The sequence below is a fragment of the Aspergillus thermomutatus genome, assembly GCF_002237265.1.
Source record: "Aspergillus thermomutatus strain HMR AF 39 chromosome Unknown NODE_123, whole genome shotgun sequence".
Lineage (NCBI taxonomy): Eukaryota > Fungi > Ascomycota > Eurotiomycetes > Eurotiales > Aspergillaceae > Aspergillus > Aspergillus thermomutatus.
In genome coordinates, this window is record NW_020798172.1 from 61,062 (window position 1) to 85,533 (window position 24,472).

The 24,472-nt window shown below is 52.9% G+C and overlaps 12 protein-coding genes across 12 annotated transcripts; 7 read left to right on the top strand and 5 right to left on the bottom strand.

The window, feature by feature from the left end:
* Positions 1-574: 574 nt before the first annotated feature.
* CDV56_106523 (glycosyltransferase family 4 protein) lies at positions 575-2,020 on the top strand (the record flags this gene model as incomplete). The annotated part of the gene is made up of 1 exon (XM_026760142.1): positions 575-2,020. One exon carries the CDS (start codon positions 575-577, stop codon positions 2,018-2,020), a length of 1,446 nt encoding a protein of 481 aa, XP_026613573.1.
* Positions 2,021-2,112: 92 nt separating this feature from the next.
* CDV56_106620 (2-hydroxyacid dehydrogenase) lies at positions 2,113-3,156 on the bottom strand (the record flags this gene model as incomplete). The annotated part of the gene is made up of 1 exon (XM_026760239.1): positions 2,113-3,156. One exon carries the CDS (start codon positions 3,154-3,156, stop codon positions 2,113-2,115), a length of 1,044 nt encoding a protein of 347 aa, XP_026613574.1.
* Positions 3,157-4,163: 1,007 nt separating this feature from the next.
* Positions 4,164-5,013, top strand: CDV56_106733 (uncharacterized protein; the record flags this gene model as incomplete). Its single annotated transcript, XM_026760352.1, has 4 exons — positions 4,164-4,452; positions 4,519-4,587; positions 4,644-4,796; positions 4,859-5,013. The coding sequence occupies 4 exons, from the start codon at positions 4,164-4,166 to the stop codon at positions 5,011-5,013; spliced, it is 666 nt and encodes a 221-aa protein (XP_026613575.1).
* Positions 5,014-5,470: 457 nt separating this feature from the next.
* CDV56_106804 (putative pyridine nucleotide-disulfide oxidoreductase) lies at positions 5,471-8,549 on the bottom strand (the record flags this gene model as incomplete). Its single annotated transcript, XM_026760423.1, has 6 exons — positions 5,471-5,663; positions 5,744-6,069; positions 6,144-6,238; positions 6,288-6,315; positions 6,667-8,317; positions 8,398-8,549. 6 exons carry the CDS (start codon positions 8,547-8,549, stop codon positions 5,471-5,473), a joined length of 2,445 nt encoding a protein of 814 aa, XP_026613576.1.
* A 494-nt stretch (positions 8,550-9,043) lies between these two features.
* Positions 9,044-9,432, top strand: CDV56_106999 (uncharacterized protein; the record flags this gene model as incomplete). Its single annotated transcript, XM_026760618.1, has 2 exons — positions 9,044-9,149; positions 9,212-9,432. The coding sequence occupies 2 exons, from the start codon at positions 9,044-9,046 to the stop codon at positions 9,430-9,432; spliced, it is 327 nt and encodes a 108-aa protein (XP_026613577.1).
* A 471-nt stretch (positions 9,433-9,903) lies between these two features.
* CDV56_107036 (uncharacterized protein) lies at positions 9,904-10,572 on the top strand (the record flags this gene model as incomplete). Its single annotated transcript, XM_026760655.1, has 1 exon — positions 9,904-10,572. One exon carries the CDS (start codon positions 9,904-9,906, stop codon positions 10,570-10,572), a length of 669 nt encoding a protein of 222 aa, XP_026613578.1.
* A 588-nt stretch (positions 10,573-11,160) lies between these two features.
* CDV56_107099 (phosphoenolpyruvate synthase) lies at positions 11,161-13,572 on the top strand (the record flags this gene model as incomplete). The annotated part of the gene is made up of 1 exon (XM_026760718.1): positions 11,161-13,572. The coding sequence occupies one exon, from the start codon at positions 11,161-11,163 to the stop codon at positions 13,570-13,572; it is 2,412 nt and encodes an 803-aa protein (XP_026613579.1).
* A 123-nt stretch (positions 13,573-13,695) lies between these two features.
* Positions 13,696-14,678, bottom strand: CDV56_107215 (lactate/malate dehydrogenase family protein; the record flags this gene model as incomplete). Its single annotated transcript, XM_026760834.1, has 2 exons — positions 13,696-14,127; positions 14,175-14,678. The coding sequence occupies 2 exons, from the start codon at positions 14,676-14,678 to the stop codon at positions 13,696-13,698; spliced, it is 936 nt and encodes a 311-aa protein (XP_026613580.1).
* Positions 14,679-15,251: 573 nt separating this feature from the next.
* On the bottom strand, positions 15,252-15,788 carry CDV56_107283 (uncharacterized protein; the record flags this gene model as incomplete). The annotated part of the gene is made up of 3 exons (XM_026760902.1): positions 15,252-15,603; positions 15,657-15,698; positions 15,754-15,788. The coding sequence occupies 3 exons, from the start codon at positions 15,786-15,788 to the stop codon at positions 15,252-15,254; spliced, it is 429 nt and encodes a 142-aa protein (XP_026613581.1).
* A 1,188-nt stretch (positions 15,789-16,976) lies between these two features.
* On the top strand, positions 16,977-17,645 carry CDV56_107371 (uncharacterized protein; the record flags this gene model as incomplete). Its single annotated transcript, XM_026760990.1, has 1 exon — positions 16,977-17,645. One exon carries the CDS (start codon positions 16,977-16,979, stop codon positions 17,643-17,645), a length of 669 nt encoding a protein of 222 aa, XP_026613582.1.
* A 337-nt stretch (positions 17,646-17,982) lies between these two features.
* Positions 17,983-18,295, bottom strand: CDV56_107419 (uncharacterized protein; the record flags this gene model as incomplete). Its single annotated transcript, XM_026761038.1, has 2 exons — positions 17,983-18,125; positions 18,181-18,295. 2 exons carry the CDS (start codon positions 18,293-18,295, stop codon positions 17,983-17,985), a joined length of 258 nt encoding a protein of 85 aa, XP_026613583.1.
* Positions 18,296-22,829: 4,534 nt separating this feature from the next.
* On the top strand, positions 22,830-23,888 carry CDV56_107622 (FYVE zinc finger domain-containing protein; the record flags this gene model as incomplete). The annotated part of the gene is made up of 2 exons (XM_026761241.1): positions 22,830-23,252; positions 23,451-23,888. 2 exons carry the CDS (start codon positions 22,830-22,832, stop codon positions 23,886-23,888), a joined length of 861 nt encoding a protein of 286 aa, XP_026613584.1.
* Positions 23,889-24,472: the final 584 nt, after the last annotated feature.

Here is a 24,472-nt window from a genome sequence, read left to right on the forward strand (position 1 = left end):
ATCATCAAAGCCCATAAATTCACCGCAGAAACGGGCGCACAGCGTTTATAGACTTTTGCCTCCCGACTTCACCCTTATCGAACCCCCCTCCCCTCCGCCGAGGGGCGAAACAGAAAGGCCCCCGCGTGCCTTGTGATCGTTGCAGCCATCCTCCTAGCGCTGGAGACGGTAGTGTAGAGCAATAATGACCAAAGGTTGAGAGTGTCTAGTGGACGGTCGAGTCGATCGCATGGATCCCCAAAGAGCTTGACTGCTGGATGCACGCGGGGGGAATGGCGGACTGCCACTGGTTGGGAGAGGGGAGAGTCTCGCAGCGGACGGGCGACAAAGAGGCGGCCCACGTGCAGCCACCGCGGCCTCCTACACGAAGCTTTGCGCTCTGGCTTCACTTGCTTATCTGCTGTGATCGCCGATGGATTGCAGCTTTTGACTTTGATGGAAATACTGGTTTGGGTTACTACATACAGCTGGCATCATGGCTTTTTATGCGGGCTGGTCTGGCTCTGGTCTGTGGGTTACTGCTCTACAGAATATTATCACGGCCTTTCTTGCGCAGTACTTTCATTAGATATAAATGGATAAAGAGAGCTTTCCACCCTCTCTGAAAGGGAAGAAGGTGCTGTTGACCACTGAATCGCTTGGTCCTGTCAACGGAGTCAGTCGAACAACAGGCAGTCTGATCGAATATCTTCGTCGCAATGGGGTAGACCTGGTCGTGGTGGCACCTCAATTCGAAGGCGCCCAACAGCCCCAGCAACAAGTGGCGAATTTGCGACTTCCAGGGTATCCTCTCCCATACAACCCTGATCTGACTCTGGTGTACCCGTTCCGCCTGAAAGATGTCTACAAGCCGACCACCCAGCCGGATATTGTCTATGTGGCGAGTCCGGCATCCTTAGGTTTCCAGTTACTATTGTATATGCGACAGCTTCGGAAACCACCCGTTGTGCTTCTGAACTTCCAGACCGACCTGTCAGCATACAGTGAGATCATCTTCCCGGGCCCCCTGAGTCGGTGGGCTGTTTGGTTGCTGGCAACAGTGCAAGGCTTCCTTTTCAGCGATCCCGCTGTGCATACCATCTTCTACCCATCGTCATGCATCCTAGACTATCTGAAGAAGGCTGGCGCGCCCGTCGCACGAGCCGTCAAACTGGGACGAGGCGTCGATACCACCCTGTTCAATCCCTCTCGGCGCGACGAGGCCTATCGGAAGGAGATTGCGCCGGATGGAGAAATCATCCTTGTCTGCGTGTGCCGACTAGCTCCAGAGAAAGGATTCGAGTTCCTGGCCGTGGCAGCCGCCAAACTCGTGAAAGAGAAGCTACCGTTCAAGCTTTTGATTGTCGGGGGAAACCGCAATCCCGTCGTCGAAAGCCGCATTCACCGTCTCTTTGATCATGTCAGAGACCATGTTGTATTCACAGGCTTCTTGACCGGAGAATCACTGGCTCGCGCATATGCTTCGGGAGATCTTTTCCTGCACTGCTCTATTACCGAGACTTTCGGGTTGGTGGTACTGGAGGCGATGGCCAGCGGGCTGCCTGTTATCGCACGGGACCAGGGTGGCCCATCGGATATTGTACGCCATCAGGAGACTGGGTACTTGGTCCCTCCAAATGACGTGGAGCAGTTTGTGGCTCTGGTGCGGCAGGTATCGCTCGACTCACAGCTTTTGTCGTCCCTGGCTGTGGCTGCCCGAGCATATGCGGAAGATACGACGTGGGAGAAGATTAACCGAAGGGTGGCCTGGCAGATGGCAAATGCGGTTGAGCAAAGAGAGCATGAAAAACGAGTTTCAATGGCAGGCCACAGTCGATGGCGTGCTGCTTACGAAAAAGTCAAAGACAGAACCGTTTACGCCCTGGTTGAGCGACTCCGACTTATTGCTGCTCTGGGATTGGTGTGCTTTATGTGGATGATCTCGGTTGTCCCGTTGATCATTCATGGCAGCCGAGTCATTCCAAGAGGGCTGGCATATATCTGCGGCCTGGCCGGTCTTGCAGGGACGAAGTGTACGTAATGAGAAACGAAGCCATCATGCTTGATATGAATAGGTTCTTTCCATAGACCCAAAATGCGAAATACCCAAGTGTTCGAAGCGACACCCTTAGCTCATAAACGAACAGGCTCTGTATCCCGCCTGACCAGCAGATGGCCTTCGCGCACCAACGAGTTCTTGCATGTCCGTTTCAACGCAAAATCCTGCAGATTACCCAGCGTGACACCCGCGATCTCACTCAGGGCCTCCCGCGTGAAAAACGCCTGGTGTCCGCAGACAAGAACATTGGGAAACGTCATCAGTCGCATCAACGTGTCGTCATGGATAATCTCCGCAGAATGATCGTTGTAGAACAGCGAGCCCTCCTCCTCGTACACGTCCAGCGCCAGGCCCCCCAGCTGGCCCGCTTTGAGCGCCCGGATCGCAGCCATGGTGTTGATCAACCCTCCACGGGAGGTATTCACCAGCAGCGCGCCCTTCTTCATCTGCGCCAGCGTCTCATCATTGATGATATGCCGTGTGTCCTCCGTAAGAGGACAGTGGAGGCTGACCACATCGCTCTGCGACAGCAACTTCTGCAATTCGGTGAACTCGCCGTACTTTCGAAACTCCTCCCCTCCGAACGGATCATACGCCAGCAGCTTGCACCCAAACCCATGGAAGATCTTCGCCAGCGCCAGCCCAATGCGACCAACACCCACGATCCCCACCGTCTTCCCGTGCAGCGTACGGCCCAGGAACCCCTCGAGATTGAAATTCCCCTCCCGCACCCGGTTGTACGCACGGTGGGTCTTGCGGTTCAGGGTCTGGATCAGCGCCACGGCGAATTCGGCCACCGCTTCGGGGGAGTACGAGGGGACGTTGGCGACGAAGAGGCCCAGCTCCTCTGCGGCTTGCAGGTCGACGTTGTTGAAGCCGGCACAGCGCAGGAGGATTGCACGGATGCCGTATGCGTGGAGGGATTTGAGGACACTGACGTCCAGTGTGTCGTTTACAAAGGCGCAGACTGCATCGCTGCCTTTGGCTAGTGAGACGGTCTCTGAAGATAGAGCGAACGAGTGATAGACGATTTCGCACAAGGATGCGTAGTCTTTCTCGAGGGCGCTATCGAGGAAGAGCTTATCATAGGACTTAGCGCTAAAGACTGCCAGCTTCATTTTCGTTTCTTTTGATTCGACTCAAGAAGCTGGATTAGGAGAGACTGTAGAGTACTCTCTTCTGAGGGGTAAGCTGTAAGATGGCATGATGTGTTCGTGTTGAGACGCTGAGTGGATGACGTAGTAGTAGAACTTCATTCTAAGGCCCCATCCCCGCAGATCTCACTCACCCTAACTGTAATGACTTTAGTGGCTTAAACCCTTGGAGATCGAGGTTTGGCAGTTGGCAGTGCAATTGTTATGAGTAGCTGCTGGTTTTCTAAGCATTCATAAGCGTTTTAGCCTGTCTTATGAGCGATAACCCGGAAAGACTCCGGGAATGTTAATGATAGTTGTCAAGATAGGCTCCACTTCCATCCACCCGTTGGTTAAAATATCTTGTCCCTGTTAGCCATCATTTTAAAGTTAGGGATATAGCATATTCAAGAGCATACATTGGCTCACAGGTTTTTGCAGTATTCTTAAAATAGACCTCATATTTACTCCTACATCCAGTCTCATAGCAGGGGAGATGCTTGACTGAGGAATTCAAACCACAGTGTCTTTAGGGCTTTCCTCTTCGGGTTCCCGTTCAACGAGTATGCAGCCCAGGGGTGATCTGGAAAGGGTTAACATGACTTTCCTCAAAATAATCATAGTGTCTCATTCAGGGAGAACATGTGTGTTGAAAATGAGCTAGAGGGCCATAAATCCACCTATTGGTGTTTTTATTCCCAACACCCCTGTCTCAGGTTGTTTCGACTTGATCGATGTCTCACAACCCAGTTCATTAATGATGGAGATGCCTGTCAGAACATATGGATTTCGTATATCTCGTATCCTGACACAGTACGACGAGAGTAGATCCGAGGACTCCGGGTTAGGAGAACTGATCTTGAGATCAAGGGAGTCGCCAAAGGCGAGGGTATAAAAGGCTTGCTGTTCTTCCAGCAAGGTGAGAGCAAGGTTACATAGACCGCGTCAAACTTGACAGCCATATACTCTGAATACTTCCTATCACCGCTACAATGCCTTCCCTAAGCCAGCTTCTCTCCGCTACCCTCACCGCAGCGGCCTTTACAGCTGTGGATGCAGCTATGGGTCCTGCCTTTAGCACTGGTCCCGTTGCTTCCAACTCGTTCATCCGCGAGGCATCCTCCACACTCGTGCTGCCTCAGACTGTCAAAGGAAACAACGGAGACCTTTCTCTTTGGGTCGGCATGGGCACCTCCAACGGTGACTTGATCCAATCCATCGCCGACAAGTATCAATCGAGCGACTGGAATGTCTTTGCCTACACGCTCCTGAAAACCGGAGGTCGGTAGATCTTTTATGACATGCTCCTAACATACTATATACGACACTGACACATAACCCACCTAGATAACTCGCAGAGGCCTGTACAGGGGAAGAGTGCCGTCGCTAAAGCCGGCGACCACGTCACGATGCACTGTAAGGAACAAGAACATCCCCGCCTCTCTGAACTCGCCCAACTGAAACATACTTAGACGAGTACAATGATGCTACTCGCAAGTACACGCAGACGGTCCTCCTCAACGGAAAGACCGTTTCGACACTGACTACCAGTGACGGACATGCCCAGGGCTGGGGTAGTGCCGTGGAGTGCGCCGCAACCGACTGCGGCACTGTCGGTGCTCACTGTAAGTTTACTAGACAGCTTTGATGTTCAGCAGTCTCTGGCTAACATGCATTGTACCACTAGCGTGGATTGACACCAAGATTATTCTGGATGTCGCGGATCCGAACTACAAAGACACCTTGGGCAAGGGCCAGGGCGTCACTGGCGACATGACGACTGCCGATGGCGGCAAGACCTGGACTGTTAGCACGATCCACGTTCCGCAGTTTACATTCTGAAGCTCGACAGGTGGTGCATGAGCGAAGGTAGTAGTGGAGCATAATGGACGAGGACTGCGATGGGCTCTTGAAGCTGTTTCCGTCGGAATCAAGTCAAGCATTAACCCATTCCTGTGTTTTTAGATGAGCGTTGAAGAGTGTGAGTTGGCTGTGGTTGCGAGGACGCTTACTTCCTGAGTATAATGCTTGTCACACAGGATTTTATGAGTGGTCTTTTTATATTCGTCAACATGAATCCCTATCGGGTTGGTCGCTGCGTTGACTGGATTATTTACCTGAGCTATTTCTCCTTAGGAATACTCTCCCTGCGGAAAAAGCATCCATATATGATGTGAATAGCACTGACGCAGTCCTGAACCCTAGGTAAATCATTCTGATGTTGACAAGATAAAGAGGAGGTTGTACAAGATGATGTAAATGAGATCTCCCAGAGAAACTAACTAACATATAGCATATCCTAAAGATCAATATCCTCAAACACAAGTTCATCAAACAGATCATTCGAGAACATCCTCTTCAGATCTTGCCTTTGCCAGCCCTGCTTTTGACCAATCTTCGCAAGTACACTATTAAATTGGCGGATAGCGTCGCCATAGCACTCCGTCTTGAGATACTCGCGGAAGGGCCTGCCATCCACTTTGAATTGTTGCCTGTATAACAAATACCGTTAGACAAATATCCCGAAATGAAATCAACCTAAACCTAGGCTGTTTAGGGTCTATCAACCCACCATTCTTTAGCCCAATGGGGCCTAATGTTGAGCCTTTGCCCGTTCCATTCTCTCAACTCCATCCACTTGTCCAGGACCTCCTGCGCAAATGTATCCCAATACGGGGTTACCGATTGAAGCGTCAGGACCTCGATGGAGCATGTTCCGAGGTGATTCCCGCGCTGCGGCGCCATCAGCACGTTACTGCCGCCCATGATGCGCATCTCGAGGGGCATGCGCATGGGGCATGTGTCTGTGTGTTCGTACGCCTTGATGATTGCTTCCCACCAGGCGCGTTGGACAATGCTGAAGTCGGGTTTATCGGGGTCGTTGGGATGTTGGGGGAGCTGCATGTACATTTAGCAGCCGAATGATACCATAAAAAATAGAATAAAATAGAAACAAAAGGATTTGATCTTACGGGGATCTCAATTTCCATATCCCGGACCCGCGTGTTTTGAATCGCTCTTCTGAAATGAAGGGCATCTGGGACCCAGGTTTTGATTTCTTTGCCGGCTGGCAGGGAAGGATCAGCGCAGACAAAGGATTGAATGATCCAACATACATCCGTGATGTAATCCCAAGGTTGGATGCTGAAAGTCCGGTCATGAGATCTCATGAAGATGTTTGGTACCAACTGCCTAGCTGTCCGCATTCATCAACTACCATAGTGCAGCCATTAAGCTTAACCTGGAGGTGAAGCTTAATCCTCGCCACAGGAACTCGTACCAATGGTAAAGCTGAAAGATACAGTTATTTGGCTGGAACAGTCTAGATTAGTCTACTGGCTGTATTCAAGCCTTCATGGTTGGCCGTATGATGACAGAATTAGGTGATCATGCCTGGGCCGCGACTTCATTGTCAATAATCAGTCCTAAACTAAGCTATGAAAAGCATAAACTAGACCACTACACTGTTGAGCTATTATCTTGCGCGCCGACTACCACTTCTGGCTGATATCCACCGTCTGTAAACAACTTCAATCCACCGTCAAGATTCGCGGCCCGATAGCCCGACTGCACTAGGATTCGGTAGACCAGGTAGCCATGATAGCCTACCCTCGAGTAGACCAGGACCGGGCGTTCCTTTTCAATTTCATCAAGCCTTGACCGTAGCGAGTCGATAGGAATGTTTCGAGCGAGTGGTAGATGGCCCTGTGCAAAGTGCTCCGCGGACCGCACATCAATAATCTGCCATTCATGCAGATGGCCTTTTAGGTCTTGGGGAAGGACTGTATGAAGGTCCCCGCGTAGGAGATTACTTCCCACCGAGCCGGCCAGATTGACTGGATCTTTGACTGAGCCGTACTGTGGCATACGGGACAGTTCGAGATGCTCCAAGTCGAACACGGTCATCCCCGCCTGCATGGCTGTCGCGAGCACATCCATGCGACTGTCCACGCCCGAATGTCCGACAATCTGAGCACCCAGCAAGACGCCACTCGCTGGTGCAAAGGCCACTCTTAACGTCAGCTGCTGGGATGATGGGAAGTACCCAGCATGGTCCGGCTGGTGGATTGTCACGGATTGAGGGTCGTACCCAATCCGCTGGAGATCGGAGACAGAGAGCCCGGTGATCGCCCCTGTCAAGTGGAAGACGTGGTAGACATGGGTTCCACAGGTGCCAGGGTACGCCGTCGCACGGTTGAAGATGTGATCCGCTGCGAGGTGGCCCTGTCGATTCGAGGGTCCGCTCATGGATGACACCTGCGGCACGTGGGAGATACTGTTCATAACCTCGGCCACACTGCCCACCGCGTAGATGTCAGGATCGCTTGTCTGCATGAACGCATTGACCGCGATCCCTTTCCGGACCTCAAGGCCCGCGTTCCTAGCATGCCAGACTCGAGGTTCGGGTTCCGTGGCCACGACGACTAGGTCCGCGGAGAGGCTGGAGCCATCGCATAACTCCACGTAGCACAGGTCGCTGGCATCTGCCTCTGCGATCATTCGACACTCCGACCCGAGATGGATCTGGACCCCTTTCTTTGTGAGCTCTTTCTGAACGATGTTGGCAAAGTCCGGATCGAATTCCGGGCAGAGGCGGTCCCCGGCCTCTGCCACGCTGACGCGTAGGCCGAAACTATACAGACTTTCCACGGCTTTGAGGCCTGCGAATGCTCCACCCAGGACGACGACCTCCCGGCAGTCATTTCTCACCACAAAGGATCGGATTGTCTGCAAATCAGCGAGCGTCTGCAACGCGAACACGTTGGCTTTGCTTATACCTGCAATAGGGGGAATGGCAGGATCAGCGCCTTGCGCGAGGATCATCTTATCATACGGTAAGTCATAGGTGGTATCATTCTTCCGACATCTCACGGTGATCGAATGATGCTCCCTTGAAATGCTGACCAGCTCGGTACAAACCCGCACGTCCAGGTTGAACCGAGCACTTAGCCCTGCGGGGGTTTGGAGTGCAATCAGTGTATCCCTTTCAATGACACTGCCTAAGCTGAAGGGGACAAAGGAATTCGTGTAACTGATGTAGGAGGCTCGTTCGATAACAATTATTGACGCATTCTCGTTCAGGCGCCGTGCTCGAACCGCTGCTGACATTCCCCCTCTGGCGCCACCGATGATGACCAGTTTCAACCTGTCACCTTCAGTCATCCCGCCTCTGAGACTCTTTGCAACTAGATGAAATTAGAGAGCTCAATTGGTGATTATGCGCACTGCGCTGCTTCTCTGGCGTATGGAAGATGCATTTGGTGCTCGACATTGCGTCGATCCTGATGCAGACTAAATGCCGCGATATCAACTGTGAACTGGCAGTCAAACGAGGAGCGGAGATGGCATGACGTCGGAACATCCGATTCATGGATCATGGCGATCAGAAAGTCAATGACGCTTTTGACAGCTGATCAGAGGCCGGAGCCGAGGAATGTTGACCCTTTCTGGCCCGTTAGATGAATGGAAACTTTGACCGCCATAACCTCGTTTTCCCTTGAAAGGAATGGCCTGAGCGTGTGGAATAGGTTGCCTGGCTGATACTACAACATACTAAGGTTCATTGGAATGATTATGTTCCCAGAATAAGTACTACTACTCTTGTTCCATCCACTAGAATCAAAATGACTACGGAATGCCATGCAGGGGGAGCACGAGCATGGCACAGCATTTTTACGGGTGTTCAATCATTCCGGTCGCATAGTCTATAACATGCTGCGCATCGTTAGGCATGAATGGTTTGCATCGGTATAGCAGCAGGAGGCTATAGTATAAAAGGAGGAAAAGACCAGCACAGAGATGGTTCCATTCCCACAACATCCTGCCCTCACACCATTCAGTTTCAAGTCCACCGTTAACGCTTCCAGCCAATATGCGCGTCCTTGCTATCATCAGTCTGGCCGTCGCCGCCGGCGCAGTCCCCCAACCTTGCGATGCCGGGGACAACTACTGCGGCTGGTTCTTGGCCAACACCTTGGGTGAGCATGAGCACCGGAAAGACCTCTGCGTGATGCATTGCAGCTGCTGACTTGACCTGCAGGATGGCAGAACATTCCCGACACCACGGGCCTCTGGAGATGCACGGAGAACGGCGCCGCGGCTGCTTATGTCGAACACTGCGCCCTCAACTGCACCGGGGGGCTTGCAGCATGTCCTCCGCTACCAGGTACCGGAACCACGACCACGTCCGCCACTACCACCACGTCCTCCACGAAGACTAGCCATACTCATACCCCGTGGCCTACCTGGGGTCCTCAGTAGGTCGACACCTAGCAGGATGCCTCCTTGGGCCTCCACCGTATGGTTGAAGTATGGGAACGGTGAGGTGGTGTCGAAGTTCTGATATGGTCTTTGATATGTGGGAAATGTGACGGGATGTGGCGATTGATATATTAGTTCTTGAGCTTCACCTGAGAATAGGACTGTATGAAATGGTGATTTAAACAATCCAAGAACTACTATACTCTTTTTGAATCGAGCCCTCGCATTAGCAACAGTCATCAGTAGAAGGGGATACGGTCGATTAAGGTTCATGATTGAACAAGCAACATTGCATCGTCCTTCAGTGTCATAGACTTGAATCATGCCACAGTCCCCACAAACAACCGCTTTGCCACAGTCCGACCCAAGATATAAGATGCCTGCAAGAAAGAGATGAGATCTAGGTCACAGTTCGACACTAGTCAGACATCGTCTTGAGCATAGTTACTACAATCCCGCCCTCACAGAAAAATGGAAGAGCAACTCTACCACATTCTCATGGTCACCAGCCACATCAAAAAGAATCCCAGCAACATAGTCGAGAAAATCCGCGCTCCAGGCACCTACACCTCTCTCCAAGCCGCCAAAGAAGCCGCCCACCGGTGCCTGTTCGACGCGGGCTATGAACGTGAGTGGTTCAAGACCTACGAAACCAAAGCTGCGGTCCTGGAGGCCAGCAATCTCCCCGAACGCACCGGCCTCGCCGTCTACGCGGTTGCAGAGGATGGGACCGAGTTCCGAGTCCATATCATTCCGACGCCGAGGGACCCGAAGCTGGTAGCTGATGTCGTGGACGGGAGGGTAAAGAGCTCGCTGTACTATGTCGTCCAGGCCAATGTCGAATACGATGCGGATGAGGGCAGCCGGGTCAAGGATATCAACATCGAGGGGGTGTTCCGGACGTACCAGGCGGCGAGAGATCTGGCGAGCAGTGTGCTTCTCTCCAAGGAGGATGATATCACCCGGGAAAGCTTTGCGGAGTATACTGAGGCGGCGCCGGATGAGAAGGACTGTGGATACGGGGAGAATGTTGTTGTCCGGGCTGTTTCGGACTATGGGACTAATTACTTGATCTCGGTCATTAAAGATCAGGAGTTGGAGTCGGTGCATTTGACAGAGGCCGCGATGAAGATTCTTTGATTCTTTTCTTGTTGCGATTTATGTTCTACTTGCCAGTTCGTAGCTAATCTTTGTATAACAAACGAATCTATTGGTATTACTACCTGTCTATGTATAGATGCCAACGACTATAAGTATATTCCTGCTGAATTAATCATTCATAACCTTCGAAGAGTGGATGAGGAGTCCCGAGACCCTCACAGCAGCCAGCCTTGAGCAACTGGCTTCTGCAGCTTGTCTGAAGAAACCTATCCAAACAGTTTATTGTATTGTCCCTCACCTTGAACTACCCTTGTCTAGACTATGATCTTGGCACCATGGGAATCAACAACGGTAATAATGGTGTCATCAATCTCCTGATCTTCGAGTTCCCATGGATTCACCCTGGAGATTGCCTGACACCGGCCGAGTGCGGATCTGGTCCATCCATGGAACCAGAGCCTGATAGAGCTACTTGGCGATTGGGTTCCAGTCTTTGGCTTTCTGTTGGGTATGGGGTGACTATGTCCGGAACCGATGCAGCTGCCTATTTACAGTCCAAGTCTGCAGGGCTTCTTGAATCATGGAGATATACACGGATACTTTCTATCTGAAGGATTAAGAGATAAGATGGCAACAAACAATGATCTTGTGCGTGACTTTGAGCAAGTCCGACTCCAGGACGGTGCCGTCGTGGGAGGCAAGAATGCCTCGCTGGGTGAGATGATCAACGCCCTTGGGGCAAAAGGAATCGCCGTGCCTCCTGGCTTTGCCACCACGGCTCAGGCGTACTGGGTCTACGTGGACGCCAACGGAATCCGGGACACGCTGGCCGGGCTGATCGCAGACTGGCAAGCGGGAAAGACAACGCTGGCCGAGACGGGCAGGGCAATGCGCCGGCTGTTTCTTCGGGGCAGCTGGCCGGACGATGCCGCCACGAGCATCCGGGCCGCCTATCGCGCCCTGGCGACGCGAGTCGGCGTCTCCGACCCGAGTGTGGCAGTCCGCTCGAGCGCCACGGCGGAGGACTTGCCGGACGCCAGCTTCGCCGGGCAGCTCGAATCGTACCTCAATGTCACCGGGGAGACGGCGGTGCTGGACGCCTGCCGGCGGTGCTACGCCTCGCTCTTCACCGACCGGGCCATCAGCTACCGTGCCACCAAGGGCTTCGACCAGCTGGGCATCGCGCTGTCCGTCGGCGTGCAGCACATGGTGCGGTCCGACGGCGGCGGGTCCGGCGTCATGTTCTCGATCGACACCGAGAGCGGGTTCGACCGCGTCGTCCTCATCAATGCCGCGTGGGGGCTCGGCGAGAACGTCGTGCAGGGCGCGGTCAACCCGGACGAGTACCAGGTCTTCAAGCCGCTGCTGGGCCAGCCCCGGCTGCGGCCCATCATCAGCAAGACGCGAGGCGACAAGGCCATCAAGATGATCTACAGCGACGACCCGCAGCAGCCCACCCACAACGTGCCGACGTCCAAGGCCGAGCGCGCCGCGTTCGTTCTCGGCGACGCGGAGATCCTCCAGCTCGCCCACTGGGCGTGCACCATCGAGAGCCACTACGGGCGCCCCATGGACATGGAATGGGCCAAGGATGGGGCCACGGGGCCCCTGTACATCGTGCAGGCGCGGCCCGAAACGGTGCACTCGCGCCGCGGCGATGCCACCGCCCGCCTCCACACGTACCGGGTGGGCCGCGGCAAGGGCCGGGTGCTGGCGACGGGCCTGTCCGTCGGGGAGGCGGCCGTCGCGGGGCGCGTCTGCCTCATCGAGTCGGCGCGCGACCAGGACCGGTTCGTCGACGGGTCGATCCTGGTGACGCCGACCACGGACCCGGACTGGGTGCCCATCATGAAGCGGGCGGCCGCGATCGTCACGGACCACGGCGGGCGCACCTCGCACGCGGCCATCGTCAGTCGCGAGCTGGGCCTCCCCGCCGTCGTCGGCACGGGCAATGCCACGTACGTGCTGCACACTGGCCAGGAGATCACCGTCTCGTGCGCCGAGGGGGACACGGGCCTGGTGTACGAGGGCCGCGCCGAGATCACCACCCAGACCGTGGACCTGACGGACCTGCCGCCCGTCAAGACCCAGGTGATGATCAACCTGGCCAACCCGGCGGCGGCCTTCCGCTGGTGGCGGCTGCCCGCGGACGGGATCGGGCTGGCGCGCATGGAGTTCGTCGTCAGCAACGCCATCCGCGTGCACCCCATGGCGCTGGTCCACTTCGACCGGCTGCAGGATGCGGGCGCCCAAGCCGAGATTGCGCGGCTGACGACGGGTTACGAGCACGACCGCCCGGACTACTTCGTGGACCGGCTGGCGCAGGGCTTCGCGGCCCTCTGCGCCGCCGTCTACCCGCGGCCCGCCATCCTGCGCCTGAGCGACTTCAAGACCAACGAGTACGCGGGGCTCCTCGGCGGCGCCGAGTTCGAGCCCCAGGAGGAGAACCCCATGCTCGGCTTCCGGGGCGCGTCGCGCTACTACTCGCCGCGCTACCGGGAGGGCTTCGCGCTGGAGTGCCGGGCGATCAAGCGGCTGCGGGACGAGATGGGCTTCACCAACGCCATCGTGATGATTCCCTTCTGCCGCACGGTGGGCGAGGCGCGCCAGGTGCTGGCCGTGCTGGCGGCCAACGGGCTGCGGCGCGGGGACAACGGCCTCCAGGTGTATGTGATGTGCGAGATCCCCAGCAACGTCATCCTGGCCGCCGAGTTTGCCGACTGCTTTGACGGGTTCTCCATCGGGTCCAACGACCTGACGCAGCTGACCCTCGGGGTGGACCGTGACTCGGCCGAGCTGGCGCACATCTTCAACGAGCAGGACGAGGCTGTGAAGTGGATGATTGCTCGGGTGATTGCGGTGGCGCGCCAGAAGGGCTGCAAGATTGGGATCTGTGGCCAGGCTCCCAGCGATCATCCCGAGTTCGCCCAGTTCTTGGTGGACTCGGGAATCGATTCGATCTCGGTCAGTCCGGACAGCTTCGTGACCGTCAAGCGGCATCTGATTCAAGCTGACCGTAATCAGTCTAATGGTCTGTGATCTAACGTGTCTTATTCATGCTCATGTATGTCCTTAGATTGTAACTACATTCATCGACGCAGTTTGAGTATTCCACTATGTTCGATTGATTGCAGTAGCCGGTAATAGATAGAGAATAGACAATCACTCATTCACATGCTCGATCGTCTCGCTCAACACTCGGGCCGACTTGGTAATCCCAACCCACTCCTCCCCATTGACGGCGATGCGAATCGTCCGGACAATCCCCTTGCGTCCCAAGACCACCGGCAAACTGAAACAGCACCCAAACTCGTCCTGGAAATGGCTGATGGGCAGGATATCGCGCTGGTCGCTGAGGATGGACGCGCAGATCTTGGCGATGATGGCCCCGATCCCAAGGGGCATGGACCCCTTGGCCCGGAGGATGGCCTGGGAGATCTGCTTGCAGTCGGTCGTGAGCTGGCCGGGATCGAACGAGTCGGCCGGCACCGCAGAGGCCAGCGGCAGGCCTCCCACCGTGGCCGTCGACCAGGCCACGACCTCCCCGACACCCTGCACCCCGAGCACATAGATATCCGCGGCGTCCGCGGCGACCTTTATACCATATCAGCCAGGTCACGGTTGGTTGGGTTGGTACTCACCCCAGCTTGGTTAGCCAACAGCCCCCGCAATCTCACCGAGTCCAGCAGGGTCCCCGACCCCAGGACCTGCGAGGCGGGCAGACCGGAGAGCTGCTGCGCGACGGTGGTCAGCAGATCGACGGGATTCGAGACGACGAGGAGGATCGCGTCCGGCCGGAAGGGCCGCATTGCGGGGATCACGCTGCGCACGATGCCCAGGTTGCGGTACATGTGCTGCACGCTGGTCTCGCCGACGGAGTACTTGGACCCGGCGGTGATGATGACGATGTCGCACTGGCCGGCCTCGTGGCAGGTCGCGGCCCGCACGCGCGTCTCCGCGCGGCCGCTCATCCGGCTCACGTCCGAGAGTTCCTGGACCTGGGCGTTGCGGAGGTCGGTTTTGATGTCGACGAGGAGGAGCTCGCGGGCGACCGAGTTCATGATCAGGGCGTTTGCGGCGGCGGCGCCGACCTGGCCTACGCCGACGATGGCGATGCGAGGGCCGGTCACTCCGGTGGAGAGCATGACTGGTAGATAGATCTGGAGTTAGTAGAGGTAGGAAGGATGCTTGATTTGGGGAGTGGCTCCGATGTTGCTATGCTGTCATCCTGTCATCTAGTTAAATACCTGGTATGGAAGCTTAAACTTAAGGTTATGCCATGGCGCTGTTAGACGCTCCATCTCCCAGAGTTGATGGGTTGGAATTGGATTGTGGGATGACGCTTAGATCTGATGGATTAATGACATGACCTCACCTGAGACATCATGCCACTGGATACTCTATTCTGCTGTCCCTGCAGGTAATGCATTAAGTATGTCCATAGTAGATTGATGGGCTTACCGTGTATTGGCAGGTGGATGGTGAAAATTATCCTCAGAAAGGCTAGGTCTGAGCTACTGTAATGCTCACCTGTGTAACAGAAGGAATGCATATCGAATGAAAAATAAAGTATGTTCATTACCGACTGGATCAAGTATACACGAGCTATACACGTGCGGTAGTGCTTTAACTCAGATCTATATACAGAAACCTGTACTGTGAGGCACGGAGATGGTTGCAGCCATGTCAACAATGTCACAGCTCTATTGCCGAGGTCGTCAAGGCTTCAGGTCGTGCTCTTTGGAAAACGTCTGCACCAATTCCCTTTTGACGGTCCGATAATCGTCGAATGACTCCTCGTATGCTTTGAGCAGCCGCTGTTTCTCTACAGGGGAAAGGTTACTTCCCCAAGACTCGACGAGGTGTGCCGTGGCCTCGTTCTTGTTGATTGGGATTGGGGGCCAGGAATGACACGCAAGCATGGGAGGGCCGTCGACATCATGGAATGGGCTATCTTGGTGGGCATCGTGCATGGGAATAGGCGCTGATTCGGCCTCGAGGGAATGTTTCTCGGATTCGCCAGAGTTGGACTTTGGAGGATGGGTGAAGAGTCGACATTTGGTAAGATAGCTGAAATTCCATGTCATTTTCTTGAAAAGCAGATATCATAATAGTCGCTTGACTGGTAGCCGTATTCAATGCAGAGAGCTACAGGGCTTTTAAATCTGAGGTAGAGCTGTCAATATAGCTTGTCTGGTTACAAGTCATTCCGTATCTAACCTAAAGATCCAACCAAGCTGATCTTCTCTTCTCATCTTCAATGATTCATAGAATGCTGCAGTCTGGTATGGTATGTTATGTTACAGAGATATGCTGCTGTTCCAACAAGAGCTGGTTCTCGGTGCAAATGGGAAATAATAGGACGGCCGGGAGCTCCGTACTACCATTCACAGGGCCATATGTCCTGCCACATTGAGGTAAAGAGTGAGTGTGAGTGTCATTCTGAAAAGGTGGCTTGAACGTACCTCGGAAACGTTATCAGATGGTAGCTCTGAGCCTTTGACGGCGATACTTTCAGCTGGTTTAGCCAATAGAACTGAAGGAGAATGATTGACTATATGGAGTATCATGGAGGATTATCTCTGACAGTACTCCGTAGTCCGTAGTAAATCCCACTCTACTCCTACTACTACTACTTCTACAACCAGTCGTCCAGTGCTGAGTCATCAGATGGCCTAAGCGCAGGATCCTGACCCTCTTTGGACGGCTGATTCTCCCGGCCATGGTCCATCAGATGGCATGTTACGGCCATCCATGGAAAAGAGAGATGGGCAACAGAGACAGCTTCAACCGTTTATCTCCGACAAAAGATGGATCATAGTTTGGGTCAGTCTCCGTCAACTCGATTGTCTCTTCTCTAACGCACAAGATAATCACGATTGCGGAAAGACAAGTGTCCTAGATGATAGCCAACTGACTCGTGAACTCCACCTGGCGGATCTAGGTGTGTCGATTGACATGGCCTAGGCGCAAGGGGCGACAACTATAACATACAATGTCTGTACGGTGTGCAGTCAACATCATGGAATCTTGCATAGTTCTTAGCTGACGCTTAGGCTTACAGCTACAGCTCCTGGAAGCTCTGAAATAATGTTATCCAGACTTGAACTACGTCCGACCTGGTCTATATCACATAGCTTTTCCTCTTCCCAGGGTCCTCCTATTTTGCATCGATCAAATGCCATACCGTAGATCTTGCTCAAATACTATTGGTTATCATTCAGCAGATCCCTGGTTAATATCAACCCCCCAGGCTGGCCGATGAAACATGCTGTCATGAAGCAGAATAGACTCTAGTGGCGATGTTTATGTCCATATATATTGTCCATATAATAGAATTCTAACACTTTAAAACAGAATGATGTCTCCTACTGCTCAAAGTCATCATAGATCAATATTTCCGAGAAACAGCTTATTCTACTTGACTACTGACTACTCCATCAATGACTTATTATAGCAAAGCCAGGGCTCCGACGTTCTGGCCTCTTCAAAGCAACAGTCTTCAGCAGAGCTGCGGTATGGCTGCATACCCCGGCATCCTACCAGTACCTGATGATATGGCATCCGTGGATGTATTTCAACTGAGGAGCATGTTGCCAAACCCCGTTCCCCCGAATTCCACCAGCGATATGGTGCTGGATCCAGAAGACATCTTCCCGACTTTCAGCAGTGACTTTAGGGATCCGGCCGTCTCTTCCGATCTACTACTTTCCAACAACCCAACCACTGCTCCATGCACCTCCCCACCGTGGTCATCCCAGGACCATCTTTCTCCATCGCCCTCCTCAACCCCTACCCTCAAGAAAAGTGGAACCTCATCTGCTGATTCTCAAACGACCAAGGGCCGCAAAGCCGCCAAACGAGCCTCCCACAACATCATCGAGAAGCGGTACCGCACCAACATGAACGCCAAGTTTACCACCCTCGAAAAGGTCATCACGAGTTGTCGGCACCAGCAAAAGGTCCCTGCCAATCGGTCATGCTCGATGAAAAAGTGTGAGATCCTCACCAATGCTATCAAGTGTATACAGTCCCTGGAGGATCGGAATGCGGCGCTGTGTGAGGATGTGGCTTTCTTACGAGAACAGCATCGTCTGCTTGGTGCGGTCTGAGCCTGAGCCTGCCTTAATCTTTGAATCAGTTAGGATTTCAATCTCATCATGCTGGTCAAGCCTTTCGCTTTTTGCTTTTCTTTTCTGTATATCCCTGATCGATAGGGATTTGGCCAGCGGTTCACTATATCATCGTTCATTGATATCATCTTAATCTAATGATAATTTGTCGACTGGTATTCTGCTTCTGCATGAATATAATGTCAGGCGATCTACGACAGCGATCCAATTCGCTATTAGGCTTAGTATCCCGGGAAGCTCTAACACAAAAGCCGCAGGCCCATTGATCAATCAGCCAGAGCCAATACCCCGGGTTGAAAACCGCTGTCCGCTCGAGTTAGGCCACGCTATCTGATGTGGCAAAGACGCGGGACATACTCATTTGGGTGTGGTACTTGAGGCTGACATGGAATGCAAACGAGCAGAGCCCGACCGCCATTTTCTGTCGCAGCTTGCGCAATCCGTAGATGCCGTAGATTACTGATGAAAGTAATTAGTTGCACACTCCTTCCGAATACCTTGCCGCGTCGCTTACTGTAGACGACATTGGTCAAACTGTTGATCAACTCGGCGATGGATCTGGTCACCGCGTAGTCCGGCTCGCAGAAGCTTTGTCGGGGTTGGCAAACGAAGAAACGGACAAGATGCATACTGATTTGGCCTTCGAAGTCGGTGGGCCCCAAAAGGGCTCTGCAGTGTTGACGGCGATCTTTTTCGAGTCGACTGAGTGCAGGTGAGGTGGTAGAAAGATGGCAGAGGGTGAACCCGTCTTATAGACAGTTAGTGTGTTGTTGCTCGCTCTGGTAAGCATCCATATTTTATATCTCGCGTACTTCTCTTTCGATTTTCTAGCCTCTTAACCTCTCATTCTACGCCTTCAGCATGCACTGAGCTGCGCAACAAGAGTCGCTTCGTAAATTCGGTGTCTGGTCCGCTACCACAGTAAGAAACCTCATCCATGACAGCCTGTTCACGGCGCATCCAAACGAGCAAAATTGCAGGACTGCTCACCTTATCGTGCCTGCTTTGGCCCCGGATACAGCAGCCATTTGCGAGGGAGAGCCAGCTGCCAACGGGCAAGTTCATCTTCTAGCTGCAAACGATCTACAAACCCATTCCATTCTGTCTGGAGTCATTTCCTGTCTTTGGTTATGGGCATCGCGGTTGGGCTTCGACATTCCACCGCATCCCAAAGCTTGTTAAAGACCAAGACCGTTGGTGATCAGGAGCACATCGTTTGCTTGAGTAGGGCTCGCTGTGTGTCCACAATGGCCGCGCAAATGACATTCGAAGCTTGGTCCGAAAACCAACTATGGCCGGCATTACGGCTAAATACATGGACCAGCAAGTTAATCGTTCAGTCCATCTGAGACAAGCCACCAAGGAGCTGGAGTTCTCTGAAGCTTCTGTGATCGAAAACACACAGCTGACAGGACTTACCGTCGGCTACTGATCCAACAGAACGAGATTAGGCCGCCTCATCAAAAACTCTTGACAAGAGAACCGCATCTTAGACCTTCTCGAGCATGCTCCCTCATCCACAGTATCCTTCGCGGACATCGTCTCCATGCTGCAGTCTCTTCGAGCCCGGCCATACTCCTTATCCTCGCCCTTGAGGTCCAAGTAGACAATCCAGAGCCAACAGCACAGGAAACGCAAGTCCTCGGCATCTCAACCCACTACATCTCCCGCATGAAACCGGACCAACGCATCCTCTGCTCGATCCGTCCATCAAATCCTGGTTTACTTTCGTCCCCTGTCGCTCTTGTACAGGCTTACATACGCGGCTGCTGGTAATGCAACTGTGCCTGGGACTTGCGTCTGGTAGAGCACAGGAGCAACGGTTGAAGAAGGAACCCAGCTGTTGGCCATCAAGCTTGCCAAGAGGATCAGTTGAAGAATATTTTCGATGCTCCAGTTCACACATAACCTATCATGATCACCTGACTACATCACCTGACATCCAACCTCCGCAAAATAGATTTCCCTATCATGTGACTATGCTGCCTGTTGGGAACTGGGGGCGGATCTGTCAACCAACCCAACCCCTTGCTTTTTGAGGCGACTCCTCGAATCTGCTTATTAATCTTCAACTACCAGCCATTCTCAGTGACTTGAAGTTTGGCGATAGTCAGGTAGTAGTCTGTTAATCAGATACCAGCGATCCCCAGTTTCTGATTACCAATATCACTACTCGATGACCAGTCTGGACCAGGGCTTAATGCAAGTCAAGCATGTCTGACTTACATGTGAGCTGCAGCGGCTTAACGGTGAGCGGAATGATTGACCTGGACAGATACATAGCCGCGGTGCGGTGCGCTGCGACTGCGAGATATCTCCGTACTTGACCCGCAACAATATTGGTTCTTGCCAATTAATATTACACTCTTGTACTAGTTGTGGTTGGTGGTTAAATCGCCTGTCAGCTGTCACAGCCAAATCAAATAAAAGGATACCAAGAGATAATAATACCAGGTAATCAAAGTCAAGTCAAGCCGAGGTCGCTATGGCAGCGCTAACCTATTGCGGCAAAGTAAGCAGTAAAGGCGGCCTGTCTCTCCAATCTGTTACATAATCTCAAGGCGTTCGCCCAAGATGATGGGAATTCCGGAGAGTGCGGTTCGGGGTCTGTCCGTGCAGAGGGTGGCACTGACCAATGGGAACGTGTTGAGTTCCTTGAGCCAATCAGCTCTCTGCGATAACAAGACCAAGGAACCTCCAATCCCAAGGCGACGCCAAGAGCCCCACCGGGACCGTTCGCAAGATTGATTGGTTTCCACTCTTTGATTTGGACGCCACGAAGGATTTGGCCAGGTAGCAGCGCCCAATAGGCAAGGTAAGGCAAGGTAGCAACCCGTCGTAGTATGCGGAATGATTCCTGGGCTCGTGACCACACCGCCAGACGATGGGTTGGGAACGGGAACCAGACCAGACCAGACCGATAAGGAGGGTGATTCAAGGAAGAGGGATCTTCCTACAGCATCATTTTGTCGTCAATGTTTGTCATGAGGCTAGTATCTTTGACAAGCATCTTAGTATGTAGCAGTTGATGTGGTGCTGCACATACCATACCTCCCAAGGATGGAGACTTTTACTCCGTATCTACCTTAGGTACTCGTGAACTACTCCGCACAGGGTTAGGAGACATCTCGGTCAAGCTGGCCACTGTGGGTCGCAGTCGCATGTGGAACTCGGCGCAGTATCCAATGAGAGGAGCCGGTTTTCATATTAGTCTTGACCGGTCTATCCATTGGAATCTGGATCCATCTCATAACGACCATCACCAAAACAGTGTACGGTGGCGGTTGGAGATTTGGAGATGGAACATCATCGCCATCATCCACAACGTAACAGTGGGGACGAGTTCGAACTGATGTGCTGAGGATTGCCGGAAGGGGCAACAAGTCATGCTCCTCCTAAAGTCAGAATCCTATCCCACGGGCTTGCCACTCGCGTTGAATAAAAGCTTGAAAGGGAGTGACGCCAAACAGAGGGGAATGACAATCAGGAAGAAGCGGTCAACAGTAGTGTGGATGTTCAGCGTCGAAACTTGTCATTATGACTACGAAGCGATTGCAAGGATGAACACTCTACTGCAAGATCATCGGAGTAGGTAGATAGCCGCTTAGCCAGTTGATGGCTTGCTGATCCCGGCGATGTCGGCAGAATGTCGCATCCCGTCGATGATTTGCTGCCTTTCCAACAGAATCCTACCTACCGGGGCATACTCCATACTGCCATACCGCTTATTTGGATGAAACGCGAAGCTCCATATGGAATGAAGGACACAGTACTCTTTAAGAGCTCATCAGGAAGAATTAGATTACAATCTTCCGTCCGCTGAATGCTGAATGAATGTCAACAGCTTAACCGGACGGAGGAACACTAACAGAAATTAATCCAGGCTAAGAGATCCCGAAAATCAGCCAGAAGAGAGCGGCCCTCGGTAAAAGGCCGTTCTCGATCAAGGACAGTAAGACTGTAAGAGTATTTCTTCCGATGGCTGGTTTCGGGATCCGCCACCAACAAAGACTCGTAAATCAATCTAATGTGTTCGAGAGACACAATTTATTGTCTTCAAGATCATGATGCAGATGGCTGAATCCATGTAAATGATAATCATTTCGGGATAATTTCCTATGTCTGGACCATGCCACCATGAATCTTATATCCTCCATGGACCACTCAGCGTTGTGCACCCTCTGGTTCAATGCCGTCATGATTATGATTATTGGCCTTGGAAGATAGACGACGACGATACCTACTTCTGTAGTCAAGGAAACTGTCCGTCCAACCGACCGACGATGATTAGCATCTATTTCCTCTAGTTAGATAGCTGTTAACAAATGACACGGGAGGGATTCGTTTTGACCGATCCCCTTCTCCATCTTCCATGCCTACGACTGCTCCACTGTGTTTCTTCGGACTTTCTAGCCTCAAACCTAACCGTTAGTGTCACTTTTCGGGGTCCTCCACAGGGCAGTAAGAGTACTCCGTAATACTACTGAGAATAGTATCTGATAGCATGGCAAAAAGCCACGGTCCCTCCATTCCGCCGTTTCGTGTCGCCCTCGCCTCCTTCCCCCCCATACATAACGTACTCTGGCTGTTCCATTCTTCCATCCGGGACTTGGCCCGTTTCCCTGGGATATCCTTATTAGTACTCGGCCTCGCCCAGATCTATACAACGTCTTTTCTTTCCCTTATCTGCACAATCCTGTGAGCAAGGTACATTCTTCTGCTACCTATACCTTACTTACTTACTTGCAACCACATTTATCTATCTATCTATCTATCTATCTGCTCTCATCTAGCATTTGATCAATCAAGCGCTTTTTGCATATCCCTTGTATCCCATATCCCATATCCCATACATCATAATTATCCTTCCGATTCGCAGGTTGCACCTCCTATTATTCTTACTATTCTTACTGGTCGCTGCTCTCTACTGTGAGCGATGCTTGTCTGCTGCCATTCATCAACTGTACTTGCGACCACCATTCACCACCCCTAAACCAGCGTGTATTCACTGCTTTCGATAAGCGTATTGCTACTCGCCTCTCCCCTCTTCCCCGTTTCAGTGTCCTCAGTGTCCTCTCTTCTCTACAACCCTCTCTACAACTCTCTCTGCTAGAGACCATCTCGATACCCTCGAATTAGACAAACTACATATCCCTCGTCCAAATGGCCACTGTCACTGCAACCACTACTTCTCCTCTGTCTACCAACCAGATCTCTGTTTACGGCCATCCGTCTCCTGTCAATTCGGCCACCGCCACTCCTGTCAACAACTCTCCCACTTCTCCCCGTCTACAGCATCTTCCTTTGCAGTGCCGCCAGTTGCGGCCCCTTAAGGGTCCCTTGTACGTCCCCGCTGCCCTGCGTCCTACCGAACGCCCTCAGAAGTCCTCTCCTCCCACCCCTCCGCGCAGTGTGCACGGTTCTCTGGACAGTCTGAACGACGAGGAACCTAGTGCGCTCGTCAGCCGTCGCTCCACCATGGAGAGCAACTATAGCAACACCATCAGCAAGCTGGCTGAGAATGAGTGGATGAAGACGGAGCACCTTGGTCAAGTCACTGGCCTGCCCACTAGGGAACACTGGAAGGTCAGTATTCTTTTTTTTTCTCCCAAAGTTTTGTGCGGGATGGAGTCCGATATATACCCCTTATTCTTGCGCAAGGATCCTCGCGAATGGCGCGTTAGCTCGTCATCCGCATGCGATGGCGTGATCAGTCTATTCCTACCCGGACTTTTCCTCTTGTGTCAGACAAATGAGCGAAAGAATTAACAATGCTCCTCACAGGCGGACGCTGCTTCTCCCAATTGCGACTCACCCACCTGCCGCTCGTCTTTCGGCCTCTTCCTGCGTCGTCATCATTGCCGCCACTGCGGACATGTGTTCTGCTCCTCTCACACTCCCCATGTCGTGCCTCTCGATCAAGATGCTCGCTTCCACCCCGAAGGAGTGCCGTCCCGCGCCTGCGATCTCTGCTGGAGCGCTTACCAACGCTGGGAAGAGGCTCGCACTGAGCGTCTGAACAAGATCCAGACTCTGTTGAATGCTCAGCAGGAGACGACCACCAATACCGCCGAAGACGCCAATACTGCTACCAATACTCCAGAGAACCCCGATACTCCGCAGCAGGACGATCTTCTGAAACCAACGGCCAATGCTCCTCAGGGCCAGGCTACCGAGATCGCTGCCAGCGTCCCCCGCGGCTGGAACTGGAGCACTTTTTAATTGGATCACTGATCTACCCTCTACGACATTCGTACATTTCTGCATATGCATGTCATCTCCAGATTCATGTTCATTCTCCGAATCTGGCTGCATGATCTTTCAGCGAGGTCTTTCTGACCATCATTTCGGTCATCTGCGCGGAGTACTGGTTTTCATTCCGGGTTCTTGCCTTTTCTCTCCTTCTTTTTCCATGCCACTTATAGAAGGGGGCCTTGTTTTTATTGTTCAGACTCAGGATACCCCGTCATTGCTCCTTTCTGAGCGGCGATCTGTTATTTCAATTCTCATGGTTCACGGCGCTTACGAAGGAATGGCGTGGATATTACATTCATACTTGTTTCAAACATGGTACCATAGACGGTTTCTAATACACTCTGAATGATTCTCTATCATCCTCAATCGTACTGTAAATCTATAACCGAGGCTCGAGGTCAACCCTCTTCCACATCCCCAAGTGCTCAATCCCCTCCTCATCCCACCTCCCCATCTCCTCATCCGTCACAAACCCAAACCGCTCATACATCTTCTCCCCCTGCACCTGCGCATGAACCAGCACCAACCCTCCCCACCTCACCTCCCTCCCC